Source organism: Botrytis cinerea, chromosome 15, assembly GCF_000143535.2.
Source record: "Botrytis cinerea B05.10 chromosome 15, complete sequence".
In the NCBI taxonomy this organism is placed as follows: domain Eukaryota; kingdom Fungi; phylum Ascomycota; class Leotiomycetes; order Helotiales; family Sclerotiniaceae; genus Botrytis; species Botrytis cinerea.
The window spans coordinates 1,083,658-1,097,962 of record NC_037324.1 but is presented as its reverse complement, the minus strand read 5'-3'; the positions used below and the strand labels follow the sequence as shown (position 1 = coordinate 1,097,962).

Genomic DNA, 14,305 nt, shown 5'->3' with positions numbered 1-14,305 from the left:
TCGTCCCACAAATCAAAAAACATCCGATTCATCTACATAAAATTTTACAATTGGATCTATCCATCTGGACTTTCCTTCAATGCGGCTTCTGCTTGATTTCTCTTCTCTTTAGGGTAGAAGATTACGTTAACAGCTGCAGCACTTCATTGGAAAGTAGGCTTTGTGCTCCATGACCTTCCCCTTCTTTCGGCAATCTTGAAAAATACGGAAGGAGAGCTTCCCCACTCGGGATGCACAGCTCAATTTAAGCGTCTGATTCCCTAAGGACTTTCCTAACGCAGTCACACCGCCGTGACGATCTGTCAATCACCCCCGTCTCGTATCCTGCATCGTCCAATGATCGTAGGGATACAAGATAACCTTAAATTAATGAAGAAAACATGTACGGGCGATTGTAACGGTATGAAGGATAAAGAAACTCCAAAAGGCAGCTCGTAATGCAAGGAAATAACCCACCATTGGCTCAGAGGAGCAGGTACCGTGTCGATGCCGCAAGCTTGTGCGAGACAAGCTTGCGCCTTTCACTTGGCTAGCATTGGCATAAGTATGCCATGATGCCGCAGTTCTTCGTCAACGTCTTCTTCGTTGTAATCATTCTTACTTCGGCAAGATGCTTCTCCTCAATATTTTCTCCGTGGCATTTGCTGCGTCGGCAGTCCAAGCATTGCCCACTTTCGGCAAATCCAGCGTTTTCGAGAAAATCGCTGCTCCACCACCAGGTTGGGAATTGGATGAGGATGCCGTGTTCGACAAAGATGTGTCGATGATGAAGTTGAGATTGCATTTGATTTCACAGAACATGCCAGAGTTTCACAAGATGGCCATGGATGTATGATTTCCCATTCCTCACATGTCATATGTAATGCTGGATTTGAACATGAGAAGAAGTCTTCTTAATTTGTTGGGTCTGTTCATTTGGAAACGAATCTAGACTAACCTCTCGAAGATCGCCACCCCTGGACATGCCCTTTATGGACGTCATCTTGACCAAACGGTGATCGATGCAATGATCGCACCAAAGACACAGTCGCGTGACCTTGTTCTACAATGGTTGTCGACTGCAGGCTTGACAAACCAAACAACCGTCTCAGCACGAGGTGACTCTGTTATTGTAGAAGCGAGCATCAGCCAGGTTGAGGAGCTTCTCCAAGCAAAGTATGATGCTTATGGTAATTTATTGATCTCTTGCCATAATTGATTCCAATTTCTAATGTCTTCCAGTTCATACGGGTTTGTACGAGGGTGCTATCCGAACTCTCGAATACAGTCTCCCCGATGCTTTGAAGGGCCACGTTGATATTGTTCAACCAACAACCTTCTTCGGTCTTCGTGCAATGCGCTCCAACATTAAGCAACATCAGGAATTTGACGAAAATGTGCTCAATGTTGAAGGGACTGAAGCTGTCACAGGCTGCAGTGGTAGCACCATCACCCCAACATGTCTTGCAAATCTTTACTCATTCACCTCCGCCCCAGCTACATTGAAAACTGGGTTGATTGGTATTGCTGGATTTTTGAAGCAATGGCCATCCAAGACAGATTTGACCACTTTCATGAACAACTATGCATACTTCGCCAACAAGGCATACAGTTACACCTGTACCCTTATTAATGGAGGAACTTGCCCATCAAGTGGTAGTGGTTACCCAGGTATTGAAGCCAATCTTGATGTTCAATACGCCAGAGCTATCACATCAGAGATCCCCAACATTTAGTGAGTTTTATATTGATCCATTTAATCAATTCATTTGACAAAACTTACTAACGGTTCGAAGCTATTCAACTGGTGGATCTCCTCCTATTGTAGGAAGCGGTTCAAACACCAACGAACCTTACCTAGAATTCCTCGACTCCCTCCTCGCCGCTACTACACTCCCACAAACCATCTCCATCTCTTACGGTGACGATGAAGACACCGTTCCCTTGAGCTACGCTGATGAAGTTTGCAATCTCTTCTCTCAACTTGGTGCTCGTGGTGTATCCGTCCTCGTTGCATCTGGAGATTCCGGTGTAGGAACTACTTGCGTTACCACTGGAACCACCAAAGGTTTCACTACCAGTTTCCCAGCTTCTTGCCCATGGGTGACTGTTGTAGGCGGTACTACTGGTAACAGCCCTGAGTAAGTCATATTTTCCATGAGATAATTCTAAGAATCAGCATACTAACTCTCAATAGGGCAGCTTGGACTGATGGTGGTGGTGGATTCTCTTCCGTTTTCGGACAACCTTCCTACCAAACTACCGCTGTCAACAGTTGGCTCACAACCGACACCACCCACTCCGCAGTAACAAAATACTTCAACGCATCCGGTCGTGCCTACCCCGATGTTTCCGCTCAAGCCACAAACTGTAAGAAGATCACCATTTTTCTAATATCATTCACTAACATCTCTCCAGTCGTGATTGTCGCTTCCGGTAGCGCCGAACTCGTCGACGGTACCTCCTGCGCAACCCCAACCTTCAGTTCCGTAATCCAACTCATCAACTCCAATCGTGTTGCCGCCGGTAAAGCCGGTCTTGGATTCCTCAACCCATGGTTATACACAAGCGCCAAATCCGCATTGACCGATATCACTACCGGTAAGATTACCGGATGCAGTGGTGTTATTTCTGGTGCTGGCTTCTCCGCCGTCAGTGGTTGGGATCCTGCAACTGGATTGGGTACGCCTAACTACACTAAGTTGTTGGCAATCAGTAATTCTACTTAAAGAGATAATGAGATTATTGAATGAATATAGTGTGCAAATAGGATCGGTAATGGATTATGGCTATGAATTATGAGGATTTGGGCAGAGGAAGGGATGAACATACATTTATATATGAATGATCAGTTACAATATATCGATTAGCTCACAATGTTATTTCGAATACATACCTTCTACCAATCGAATCATAGTGAAACCTCATCCACACGTTCAATACTCGAGATTAATGCAATTATACCACAGAAATGTAATGCAGTTGCTAAAACGTTTTGCATCACCATAACATCATCATTCATATATACAATACTGAGCCTCCTCAAATCTGGCTCCTCTCTGCCTTACACAGCGATATCATATCAATCAAAGCCATTCATCATGTCACTTTCTCCTTAACCCTTTCACTCTTGCCAGTTTCTACCTCTCACAAGCATTGACTATAGTAAGCATTAGTAGCAGTACATGTACTACCCGCAACACAAGTCGTCCCTCCAGTCCATCCCTGACCTCCACACTATAATACCGACACTCAAAATTAGCAATCATCTTAACATAAAACCATCACCACATAGCATCCCCAAACAAACAGCAAAAAAAAAAAAAAAACATACCTGTCCAAACTTCTGCACTACCGCTCCCGTCGCCGTAGCCGTTGCGCTTGTACCGGTCTTAGTAGCAGACCCAGACCCAGCCGCAGTCGTAGTCACAATCGTCGTCGCGGTAGTAGCGGCCCCCGTTGCAGCCGGCATGCTAGCCAAGGTAGTCGCCGCATTATTGCCATTTGAAATTCCAGTGTATGCCGAAGATCCCCCTTGAGAAGCCCAGACGGCGGGGCCGGGAACAGTGTAGTTGAAAAAATTCGAGTAGATGTTTGCAGTGTAGCCGGGATCGGTGTCGGAGAAGGCTCTACAGTGGAAATGGGGGTTAGTGAGATCCCACGATTGAGAGATGGAAGAGGGAAGGGGATTGTGGGTGGATGTTTGGAGGGCCTACCCGGGGATGGACACTAGAGGGCCGGGAGTTCCGCTGCCTCCGTTTGTGACGGTTATTTGTGCGCATTCGATGTAGAATTGAGGGATCCCTCCGGGGCTGAATTGACTTGTTAGCAGAAATTTCTTCCTCGCTACTCGTGTATCTTGTAGAAACAAATAGTCGAAATCAAACTTACTAGGGATTGTGAATAGCAAGCTGTTGAATACGAAGGAGATAATCGCCGTTAGGAAGATTTGGCGGAATAGTATAAGTATATGTTTCTATTCAAGTCAGTTATCCATTTTAACTTTCCGCTAAATCAGATTCACCAGGAGAAGTAAAACTCACGATAAAGATTCCATGTCGCTACTTGATTTGTAAAGGTAGGACCAATGTCTAAGATCTTAAACCAAACTTGGCCAGATCCATCGAAGGCTGCTGCAGTTGTTGGTGCCTTTGCCATATATCTACAGACGTCAATGTCAACATCAATACCATGATATGTACCCATAACAGAGATAGGGAGCTTACATGGACAAAGGACCCTGATGATAAACCTGTATATCCCCAGTGAAAGAGAAAGAATCGCCAGCTTTGACTGTAATAGTTTGTGTTCCCTTACTCGTCTCACCACCGGAATTGCATCGTAGATCATTGCTAGCAAGATCTATAACAGGACTATTGTAATTATCGTTTACGCGAATGTATCCATAGGGTGGATATTGGATGTTCTTGTAGGTGAATGACTGGAAGATGTCTAGTTGCTAACATGTTAGCTCCTCTTCATTCCTGAGCTTGACTAGTAGACGGGTGCTTACAATGGGCTGAGGCATGGCACGTGAGGAACGAAAGTCCTAGCAAAGAAATGAAGGATTTCATGATGGGCGAGACAAAGTGTGATGGAAAGTATATGGTGATACGAGATTCGAGCTAGCACAGGGGAACTTTTGGGAATTTATAGAAGTAGGAATAGGTAGAAACAGCATCTGCAGCAAATTATCACACTCTTCACTAGTATCGTTGCATTCATGTACGCGGATCGAATCATTCTCATGTCGGATGTTGTTATTGTAATCTCCTCGTCAAATGACTAGGACAACAGATATTTTATCACCAGCCGGCATTCCTCGAGCCTCTAAGATCAAGTCCATGGAACATTATTGGTTTTATATCCAAGTATCTAGGTCTTGGCATTTTTCAAAATCCGGGGAAGTCAGCGTGGGGAAAGTGGAAAATATATGCAGTGTGTCATTGCCAAGTGCCGCTCCGGATGAATAACGTCAATCTGCACCCCAGATTTCAGTGGCTAAGAGGCTTGAACTTTCACGGAGAAATGGAACTGTACATTTACATATCCCAATTAGAACAAAATATGCATCAATGGCACTAGCCGGAGTACGACAGTGAAAAGTTTTTGTAAGGTACTCCTCGTTTCTGATATATCTCCGTATATGCACGGCAATACGGAACTGTTACGATTATATAGAAAGCGAATTTATACCATGATGATATGCGGAGTAGCGGGCCGTGTTACACCATTTATATAGATTGAACTTCATATAAATCGCTTGGATAAATCCGACTGCTGATCAGCAGATTCCGGAATGTCATTCCAAATTGTAGAATCATATCTTCAAATATCGAGTAAACAAGATATGCAGTGTGATATGTAAAAAGAAGAACTGTTTTTCGACGAGCAGTCTCGCCCCTTTCTGGTTAGTCTCTCTTAGAGACCCTCTTTAATTCTAGGATATGTGATCGTCAGGTGGATTTTGAAAATTTCCCGAGTATCACTTGTTGGCTGGTATTGGTTTTATTATTATTATCTATTGGTTAAGCCCATACTGTCTTTGGAGTCGTGTTCCAAAGTGTTTCCGAAACCAATGAAAAAATCCTTGCTGACGCACCGAAATTTGACTGTGATACACTAATTGCCGATGCAACAACAACTCGCGCAGCTTCCAACAGTCAATTCCTAGAGCTAGACTACTTTGCTCATGACACGGAAAAAAGAGAAAAAATGTAGCTCTCAAGGCACGAATAGCACTAGCTCAGACTACTCGTGAGGAGAAAAGAAGAAAATACGGTACTCACAATAATTAAGAACAAAGATGATATACAATATATTTGGGCACACAAATCGAAATAGGCGAGGAGATTAATGAGCGAGACATGGAAATTATGAGTCAAGACGATGCCGTTGATGACTTGTAGCAATTGTTGGCTCTTTCCTGAACATCGACACTTCTCAATAATTTCATGAAATGCAGGATGCTATTCGCGAAGAAGTCTTAAGGACAGTATTTGGCTTGAAGCAACATGTAAATGAAATACCAGTTACGTCGGATATTCTAGAACAAAAAATTATGACTTCTAAAGATTAACAACAGGTCTAGGAATCTGTGGCAACGGAAGGTATGCAAATCATGAAGCTGACGCTAGCCAGGATCAAAAGTAGATAAAATCGATAGTTATTGGTATCTCAAAACTCCTATAAATGCATTCAACTTATTACTCAGAGTGAGTCCAATCCCTCCAGTCTGACTCTGACCTCTCTAACTAAAGCTTTTGCATCCTCTACTTCTACCCCATCTTGACACAATTCTGTCGCTAATTGCATGGCTCTTTTGTAATCACCCGTTCTCATTGAGTGTTTTGCTAACCACATCCTTGCTTTTGACGTTGCAGCCGTGACTCCTGTGCCATTACCACCTTCACCTGTAGGTGCCAGTGGTTGGCGTCCTTCATCATCTGATGATGCTGAATCATTATGAATGTTAATGGCCGATGCATCTGCATTATCATTGCCTTCTTCTTGTGCCATGCACAACTCCATGTACCCTCGCGCTTCTTTTTCATCCTCTAATCTCTCGTACATCCCAGCAATCTGGAGTAAAATTTCCGGATCCATAGTGCCTCCTCTTTCTCTACCCCCACTTCCAAATGAACTACCCACACCTGCATCGTAGTAGCTATCTGCTAATAATGCACGTTTCAATGCTTTTATACCCTCCAAATCGCGTCCCATTTTCTGTAAGCAGGATCCTACTGCCATCCACATTTTACCGTCCCATGGACGGAGTCCTGCTGCTCGTTTATAATACCACAGTGCATATGCATGCATCTCAAGTACTTCATATGTTTGTCCTAGTCCATACCAGGCTCTATAATCTCTCCTATTCACGTCAACTGCTCGACGATATGATTCAATAGCTGCGTGAGTGTTTTTCAATTCCACATATTCGTGACCCATGAGCGTCCAAGCACTGAGGCAAGAACGGTCTAAAGTTAAGGCACGTCTGAAATATTGTACAGCTTTCTCGTGGCTTGATAATAGTGAGTAATAATTGCCAATCACAACACATGATTCTGGTCGAAACTTATCGACGCTTGAGCAGAGGTGCGCAAGAAACGATAATTTTGGTCTGAGATTCATGACATAGAGAATATTAGAGTAGTGGTCGAGTGAGTCTAGTCGATGAGGATGTAGTGCAAGGAGGCGGCTGAAGTGGGCATCGGCAGTGACAAAATCCTTAGTATGATAGGATAGAAGAGCTAAGCATGTGAGTAGAAAGGGGCTGGTTGGGAATATGGAAAGAAGCTGCTCTAGAGAATTGGACAGTTGTGGCGTTGACTGGTATAGTTCTAGAGAAGTATGAAGATGGAATATGAATGAGAGAATGTTTTGAGGAAGATGTGGCGATATGCGATTTAACTGCCCAGCAAGTCAATATCTTATGACAGATTCCAAGAGGTTTACTTACATCCTCAACTCTAGAAATTAGAGAAGTCATTTCCAACCAGCATCCCCAATTCATGGGAAATAACTCGACACTTCGGACCAGCCAGCGCATCGCCTCATCCTCATTTTTATCCTTGGCCAGAACCATTCCATAGCTATGTCTTGTTAATGAAAATTCTGATCCAAGGAAATTTTGACTAACAGATATTCAAGCCATCCTTGACTACCCGCAAACTCTCCAGTTTCAGTCTTTCTCTCTTGAAACCAAGCCTCCAAAATTCGAATTATTGTGACTAATTGTTTGTTTACTGTATTTCCTCCATCATGAGGGCCCATTACCATTTCACTGTCTTCATCTTTCTTCTTCTCGCCGGACATGAACTTTGCGTATAAAGCTAGGAACAAGCTCTTCTGGCTCAGTTTTGGAAGCCCCGATATTGCACTTGTGCTAACTCGACTTGATGCCTTTTCTTTTCCCTTTGATCTTGTGTTTACCCCATTTTGATTACCTTTTCCAGCCGTCGTTGACAAAATTCCAGAGAGCAATCTATCCGGCAGGAAAACAGCCGCACATCGGTCGAATTCCCGACAATCGAAGAAGGATTTCGCAAGCAAATATTTATTGATCTCTCTCGCCTCGAGTTGCGCCTCTTCGGGATCGAGGTTGCCAGTAAGGACAATTGGAGGTAGTCCTTCCGCTGGAACTTCCGTCATCTGCGAATCTTCCGGCTCCAAGTCATCATTTGTCGGTATAGATGTTAGGAGTTCTGCTGCCCTAAATAGATTGGTCAATGAATGTAAGCAACATTGCTATTAGGCATTTGTACCATTTTGCAGATTGATATAAGCATCTTTCCGAACATTTCACAACCGCTTCCTGTAGTGACCCTCGCAACTGTGCTGTTTCCCGCTCCGTAAGTGCCATGTTGTAATTTTTCTACCTCGATTCTTCGAGAACATGAGCTTTGTTGTAGCTCATGGAATTCAAGCTCGTCTGCAGACTAGTAAGTCGGGTGTTAATTAGCTTTGCTTGGTGTAAGGTAAGGTACGGTCCGCGCCCTTTGGTTGTTTTGTTGATTTGATATCTCGCCGACCGAGGGACAATTCACAATGTTATTCTCTGCAAAATGTCTTTGAAGCATACAAAGTCAATTCACTGTTACATATCATGCAGCATTACTGAAGATTCTGACGTTCCATTGATTGAATAAAAAGCCTTGGATTGAGTAACTTATTTTAGACGTGGAAAGCGCGACTTAGTCTTAAGCTTGTTTCGCGTTCTGCCCACCCCGCACCTTCACCGCTTGTCATTTTATTGCCTGCTGTCACTCTTGTTAAACTTTCTTTGTGATACGTATCACCAGTAGGCATGCAGAACAATACAACAGTAAAGCAAAATTTCACACTAAAAAAGCGGTTTTAATACCTCAATTGAAACTCAAAATTCAACTCAATTTATTCACATTAATATATTATAATTTCTAAATATTAAAAGAATAGCCTGCTCGAAATTTACTCAAAAAGATGAAATTTGAACTCACAAGTTTAATAATATACTTTTCTATATTATAACAAATTAGTAATAGACTAAAGAATCACAAGTATATAGACTATAGTAGATATATATCAGATTATATATATATTAGATTGTATATAATATGTCTTCTATCTTATAATCTCATTATTTCCTTTCCAGTATGTAACTCTATAATCCTTAAATTCCTTTCTATAGGATCAAAGTTCTCTACCACTCTAAATCAAACCTATAAATCATTCTAAACACGAATTCCCAAATTATCTAAACTATAAATCTTTTGTCACATTGGGATTCACCCGTCTTATCGGTCGCCGAGAAATTATACTTTCTTCATGAATGTCCTATGAGTCCGTGCACCCACTTAGTGCACCCTTCACCTCTCTACAAGTACTGGTAACCATGCTCTTCATTCTCTAGCCATCAATACTTTTCGTCCTATCCTAAGTAACCGACTTCTATCAATCATCACATACGCAATAGCAATGGCGAAGGCTACCACTCTCAAGGAGTTCGAATCCGTCTTCCCAAAATTGGTTGATGATTTACTCGCCCATGCCCAAAAGTACAACCTCCCTCAACAGGGTCAAGATTGGCTCAAGGCTGTGAGTGACTTTTCAGAAGAATCATTGGAAACGGCATGTACTGATCTGACTTCCTTCGTATAGTCCCTAAATGCCAACACGATTGGCGGAAAATGCAATCGTGGAATGTCTGTTCCCGACTCAGTATCTCTCCTCCTCGAAGCTCCACTATCTGAAGAACAATACTTCGAATCTGCCACATTAGGATGGATGACTGAGCTCCTCCAAGCTTTCTTCCTTGTATCAGACGATATCATGGACAGCAGCATCACTCGTCGTGGTCAACCTTGTTGGTACAGACAGCCAGGTGTTGGTATGATCGCTATCAACGACGCTTTCCTCCTCGAAGCCGCGATCTACTCTTTATTGAAGAAATACTTCCGTTCTCACCCTTCCTACCTTGATCTCATCGAACTCTTCCACGAAGTTACATACCAGACAGAACTTGGTCAATTGTGCGATTTGTTGACAGCACCAGAGGACAAGGTCGACTTGGACAACTTTTCTATGACCAAGTATGACTTCATTGTCACATACAAGACTGCTTATTATTCCTTCTACCTTCCTGTCGCCCTCGCACTTCACCACCAGAAGATCGCGACTCCAAAGAATCTTAAGCAAGTCGAAGATATCTTGATTCCGCTTGGCCAATATTTCCAAATCCAAGATGATTATCTTGACAACTTTGGTCTACCAGAGCACATTGGCAAGATTGGAACTGATATCATGGACAACAAGTGCTCTTGGCTCGTAAACAAAGCATTGGCTATTGCAACACCCGAGCAACGTCAAATACTCGAGGAGAACTATGGTCACAAAGACAAGACTAAGGAAGCCGCTGTGAAGAAGCTATTCGATGAGTTAAATCTCAAGCAGATCTACGAGGACTATGAAGAGAAGAGGGTTGGTGAAATAAGAGAAATGATTTCACAAGTTGATGAGTCTGAAGGTTTAAAGAAGACTGTGTTTGAGAGCTTCTTGAGCAAGATTTACAAGAGAAGCAAGTAAACGGACAGGATCCTTGTTTGTCGCGCGTACTTTTTTGCACCAACGAACAGCGAGCTATGCTTCTTCTAAAAGTTGTTGGAATTTATAGAGCTGAGTTGTAATATACCCCAGTTGAGCCGTATGCTTTATCTTGCACCCATGGGTAATTGTTTGATTCGCGCCAGTGATTTTCTCTTTGCCGCTTTTTTATTTTATTTTCTCATGGTCCATAAATCTTAATGTCCTAGATGCAAAACACTTTCGTTTCTTTTTGGAGCGAGGGGTATTTTGTGCTTCCGAATCGGCTGATTTGATGATTTCTTGATTCACGTCCTCCTATCGTGTAGTTTTCCTTGGTTTATTGCGTTCTCATTGAGCTATGCTAAAGATGACTTCAGCATTTGATCTTATCTTCAAACGACGTCGCCCACACAATTCTGTCTCTTGCACCCAGTATGTCTAGTAGTTCATACTGTTAGACTGAATATCAGTTCTGAGTGTTCAGAAAAACCTTGATTTTCGAAGTAATTTAACATTTTAAAATTTAAACTACTTGAATGTTCCTGTTGAATTCGGATTTCGGAAGCTTCTGATTGATGGATTGCCGACCTGCTGGCAACCCTGCTTACGCTCGCAGTCTACCAATCAATCCAGCCGTCTCTTGCTCCCGTTCTTCTCCCTCCTTCCATATTCTCCAATTCTCCCAATTCTTCCTCGTTGTACACAGTCTCGCCACCCAACCTCCCTTGACATTTCTCTACACCTCAAACAAGCCTCAGGTAAGCTTCATTCACCATAATACAGGAAACGTAAGTAGTAAGCAAGATGATGAACATACGACCATCCAAACACCGTGTAAATCAAGGAGGAGCTTCTTCTCATGTGAATGCCTAGGTAGTCTAAGAATGACGAGAGGGTGCCTGGATGCAATACAATACATATCAATCAACAAAACAAAATCCAGGCTTCTCGGAGCTTCCACTTGTCTTTGCCATTGCTAAAGCAGTAAGTGAAAGATTAGATCGCAAGCCCTTGAAACAACAAGAGCCTGATCAATGTAATCTATGGCATTATACCCTTCACAGATACAAATATTTATGAGGATTGCTTGTTAGATTACAGAGTTAGAGGGGTAGACGTTGGTCTGCAAGAGGTGGAAGGGGAACTGAAACTTTTACTCTCGTCTGCTTGAGTACTCTTCGCCCCAGTTGCCACTTTGACAATCCCCCCTCCTTCTACACCGATATTCCCATTCATCTCCGCATTAGCACTCCCTTATTTACACCCTCTTAAAATTTGGAGGTGTGACGGTGTGACGGTGATGATGTTACGCTGAGAAGAAAATGATCTCAGGCTGTGACTATCCAAGTAGCCTACTAGATTCTTCGATGTGCTAAATTTAGTTTGCCAGTCAAATGCATATGGTCCTGATAGACCTGGAAAGAGATCCAGAAACATGGATTAATTATTGTTGCACGATTTATTTCATCAATCTCGTGAAAGCCTAGCGGCTCTACAAATTGGATAAGAGACGCCTAGTAGACTTGAACAAATGTGTAATTGATGTTGTACAATATATGCAAAGGGTAGATACGAAGATTAAACTCAAACCCAAACTCCAATTCGCAACCCCTGCCATTAACTATACTGTTGTTCCTTTTCTGCACCATTCATTCCACCCCCGACAAACTAACTGCTCTTCTCTCAAAGGAAAAGACCGACAAAAGGGGCATGAATTGAGACCATCTTCGAATAAGACGATACTTCACTGTGTTTCACCTACCAAGAATTCCTCATCTGGTAAGAATAATCTCAACATCATCAGTAGCCTTTCCATCTGAAGGTACTAATTTTACAGAGCTTCTCTTACCGCGACTCATGAAAATGACTTTCTTCATTCCCTCCGGGCATGGCTCAGCTGCTTTGGTGAGAGGTGAGGCTGGCCGTTGATGAACCGCTGGAGGAGGTGTTAAGATAGCGTCTTTTGGCTCAGGATTTGCTGGTAACGAGTCTGCAGAAACGATCTCTTGTAGTGGAGATGCCTTGATCACAGAGACGCCAAACGTGGTTTCTCCAGCTTTCGATGAGATGGAGGGCCGAGTGAGTGGTGATATGGGAGACATCAAATGGGAAGTCGGTTCCGGTGTTAAACTTCTGTTTCGTGAGCCAAATAACGAGGATAGACGAGATGAAGTACTGCCGGATCGTTTAGAGGGTGCGATTGAAGATGCGTCTGTGTCAGTCCAATCATCATCGCCGGGGCTTTCCGAGATAGATTTTTTAGAGGTTTTAGATGACGATTCTCGCTCTCGCCTTTTACGATGACGTTGGATTTCGAGTTGACGAATTGATTCGCGATCCGACCCTCTTGCTCTGGCTCTTTGGTAAATGCTACTCTTGTTCTTGTCGAATATTTGTGAGGAGTTTGTCCACCGGTAAGGATTCGGCTTTTCTGGTTCTTTTCCTTTTCCTTCTGCTTTGTAATTTTTGCTCTGAGGATAATTGTCTGCTTCTTCTTGTTCATCCTCGTCTTCCGCATCGTCATTATCGACATCATTCTCATCTTCCTCACTCTCTAATAAAGCAATTTTATCATCCTCCTTCACCTTTTTGGCCTTCGATTTTGGCTTGATTTTGCCCTTTGCTCTATTCTTTGGGACTTCTTTGGTGTTTGGTTTGCTCTTACTCTTCTTTCTCTTGCTCTTCTGCTTGTTGTTATGTTTATAGTCCTCTTCATCATCGCCGTCTTCCTCCTCTTCCAAAAACTCATCGTAGTCATCATCATCATCATCCTCATCGATCACCTTGCCTCTTTTTCCAGGTCGTTTGTTTCGTGTTTGCTCCTTTCGCCGACTCTTGACAGACTTGGACATCTTCCGGCGATAGATCTCAGAATCACTGTCACCATCACTGTCGCTACCAGATTCATCATCATCGTCATTAGAATCGAATTCACTGCCGTCGCTATCACTGCCATCTTCTTCATCTTCATCTTCGTCTTCATCTTCGCTAAAGTCTCTCCGCCTCCTCCTACTCGTTTGAGGTCTCCTGCGGGAGTTTTTGGCACGGATTGCGCGCGATTTCTTACCACTTCGAGCACTTCTTTGACGAGTTCCAGAGCGACTTTTGCTGCGACTTTCCCATTCTTTCTTTCGCCTGGGGCCAATATCTCTATCTCGGTCGTATCTCTTGCCCCTAGATCTGCCTTTCGTTTCTGATTCAAAATTTCTCTTACTTTGGTACTCTTCTTCAAGTAATTCCAATACAGGATTTGTATGGTAAACATTATCTGAAAACAATGTTAGTATCAAGACTACAAGTTACCAGCAGACCCTGAACAAGCTTACGAGTATTGCCTACAGGATAACCTCTACGTCCCGGCGGGGGACGAGGTAGCTGTTCTTCTGGAAAACTACTGCTGCAACAATTCCCCATGCTCAACTTTCTTCATCATGACCGTATCATTGAAAGATCATCCTCTTTCCGTAACATACGAGTTCGAGGATGTGTGTAGATTAAAAGACTGTTGGCCGACATATTCGGTGAGGTCGACATACGTAGATACTCTGATCAGCCTCAATCATAGACCCTAAGTATGCAGGAGGACCGAATTTAGAGGTCATCTTTCACTTGACACAGGTGGAAGGGTCTGGACCAATATTACTGTTTGACGCGCGGTTGAGGGGGGCACTGGCGCAATCGCGGGGTCATTCGTGGTTGCTCAATATTGAGAAATTTTGATTGGTCAGCAGTGTGGCAGGGGTCCAAAGCTAGCCTAATTCGA

General features: G+C 43.2%; 5 protein-coding genes across 6 annotated transcripts; 2 read left to right on the top strand and 3 right to left on the bottom strand.

Annotated features, from left to right (window-relative positions):
* Nucleotides 1-527: 527 nt before the first annotated feature.
* On the top strand, nt 528-2,947 carry BCIN_15g03150 (hypothetical protein). The gene is made up of 6 exons (XM_001558230.2): nt 528-829; nt 947-1,169; nt 1,222-1,714; nt 1,776-2,120; nt 2,177-2,349; nt 2,398-2,947. Exons 1-6 carry the CDS (start codon nt 611-613, stop codon nt 2,706-2,708), a joined length of 1,764 nt encoding a protein of 587 aa, XP_001558280.1. The 5' UTR covers nt 528-610; the 3' UTR covers nt 2,709-2,947.
* Nucleotides 2,948-2,975: 28 nt separating this feature from the next.
* BCIN_15g03140 (hypothetical protein) lies at nt 2,976-4,823 on the bottom strand. The gene is made up of 7 exons (XM_024697537.1): nt 4,493-4,823; nt 4,206-4,431; nt 4,023-4,141; nt 3,871-3,955; nt 3,696-3,791; nt 3,314-3,608; nt 2,976-3,216 (listed from the first exon to the last, which is right to left on the bottom strand). Exons 1-7 carry the CDS (start codon nt 4,551-4,553, stop codon nt 3,127-3,129), a joined length of 972 nt encoding a protein of 323 aa, XP_024553353.1. The 5' UTR covers nt 4,554-4,823; the 3' UTR covers nt 2,976-3,126.
* Nucleotides 4,824-5,786: 963 nt separating this feature from the next.
* On the bottom strand, nt 5,787-8,633 carry Bccdc23. Its single transcript, XM_024697536.1, has 4 exons — nt 8,244-8,633; nt 7,619-8,191; nt 7,439-7,571; nt 5,787-7,389 (listed from the first exon to the last, which is right to left on the bottom strand). Exons 1-4 carry the CDS (start codon nt 8,339-8,341, stop codon nt 6,190-6,192), a joined length of 2,004 nt encoding a protein of 667 aa, XP_024553352.1. The 5' UTR covers nt 8,342-8,633; the 3' UTR covers nt 5,787-6,189.
* Nucleotides 8,634-9,147: 514 nt separating this feature from the next.
* Nucleotides 9,148-10,705, top strand: Bcerg20. The gene is made up of 2 exons (XM_001558226.2): nt 9,148-9,555; nt 9,619-10,705. The coding sequence occupies exons 1-2, from the start codon at nt 9,436-9,438 to the stop codon at nt 10,540-10,542; spliced, it is 1,044 nt and encodes a 347-aa protein (XP_001558276.1). The 5' UTR covers nt 9,148-9,435; the 3' UTR covers nt 10,543-10,705.
* Nucleotides 10,706-11,990: 1,285 nt separating this feature from the next.
* Nucleotides 11,991-14,177, bottom strand: BCIN_15g03110 (hypothetical protein). 2 transcript variants are annotated; one of them, XM_024697535.1, is made up of 3 exons: nt 13,869-14,177; nt 12,392-13,810; nt 11,991-12,318 (listed from the first exon to the last, which is right to left on the bottom strand). In XM_024697535.1, exons 1-3 carry the CDS (start codon nt 13,954-13,956, stop codon nt 12,287-12,289), a joined length of 1,539 nt encoding a protein of 512 aa, XP_024553350.1. In that variant the 5' UTR covers nt 13,957-14,177; the 3' UTR covers nt 11,991-12,286. The 2 variants fall into 2 exon arrangements, with proteins under 2 accessions (XP_024553350.1, XP_024553351.1); XM_024697534.1 differs by having other exon boundaries at nt 11,991-13,810.
* Nucleotides 14,178-14,305: the final 128 nt, after the last annotated feature.

Excerpts from the sequence above, each read along its gene's own strand:
- Bcerg20 (XM_001558226.2), top strand. The coding sequence starts at position 9,436 with ATGGCGAAGGCTACCACTCTCAAGGAGTTCGAATCCGTCTTCCCAAAA. Across the intron at positions 9,556-9,618 it reads GTCAAGATTGGCTCAAGGCT|TCCCTAAATGCCAACACGAT; the intron begins GTGAGTGACTTT and ends TCCTTCGTATAG.
- BCIN_15g03150 (XM_001558230.2), top strand. The coding sequence starts at position 611 with ATGCTTCTCCTCAATATTTTCTCCGTGGCATTTGCTGCGTCGGCAGTC. Across the intron at positions 1,170-1,221 it reads AGCAAAGTATGATGCTTATG|TTCATACGGGTTTGTACGAG; the intron begins GTAATTTATTGA and ends AATGTCTTCCAG. Across the intron at positions 2,121-2,176 it reads ACTACTGGTAACAGCCCTGA|GGCAGCTTGGACTGATGGTG; the intron begins GTAAGTCATATT and ends AACTCTCAATAG.
- BCIN_15g03140 (XM_024697537.1), bottom strand. The coding sequence starts at position 4,553 with ATGAAATCCTTCATTTCTTTGCTAGGACTTTCGTTCCTCACGTGCCAT. Across the intron at positions 4,142-4,205 it reads CATCAGGGTCCTTTGTCCAT|ATATATGGCAAAGGCACCAA; the intron begins GTAAGCTCCCTA and ends TGACGTCTGTAG. Across the intron at positions 3,217-3,313 it reads TAGTGCAGAAGTTTGGACAG|TGTGGAGGTCAGGGATGGAC; the intron begins GTATGTTTTTTT and ends TCGGTATTATAG.
- BCIN_15g03110 (XM_024697534.1), bottom strand. The coding sequence starts at position 13,956 with ATGGGGAATTGTTGCAGCAGTAGTTTTCCAGAAGAACAGCTACCTCGT. Across the intron at positions 13,811-13,868 it reads TTATCCTGTAGGCAATACTC|ATAATGTTTACCATACAAAT; the intron begins GTAAGCTTGTTC and ends CATTGTTTTCAG.
- Bccdc23 (XM_024697536.1), bottom strand. The coding sequence starts at position 8,341 with ATGGCACTTACGGAGCGGGAAACAGCACAGTTGCGAGGGTCACTACAG. Across the intron at positions 7,572-7,618 it reads CAAGGATGGCTTGAATATCT|CTATGGAATGGTTCTGGCCA; the intron begins GTTAGTCAAAAT and ends AACAAGACATAG. Across the intron at positions 7,390-7,438 it reads TAATTTCTAGAGTTGAGGAT|TTAAATCGCATATCGCCACA; the intron begins GTAAGTAAACCT and ends CTTGCTGGGCAG.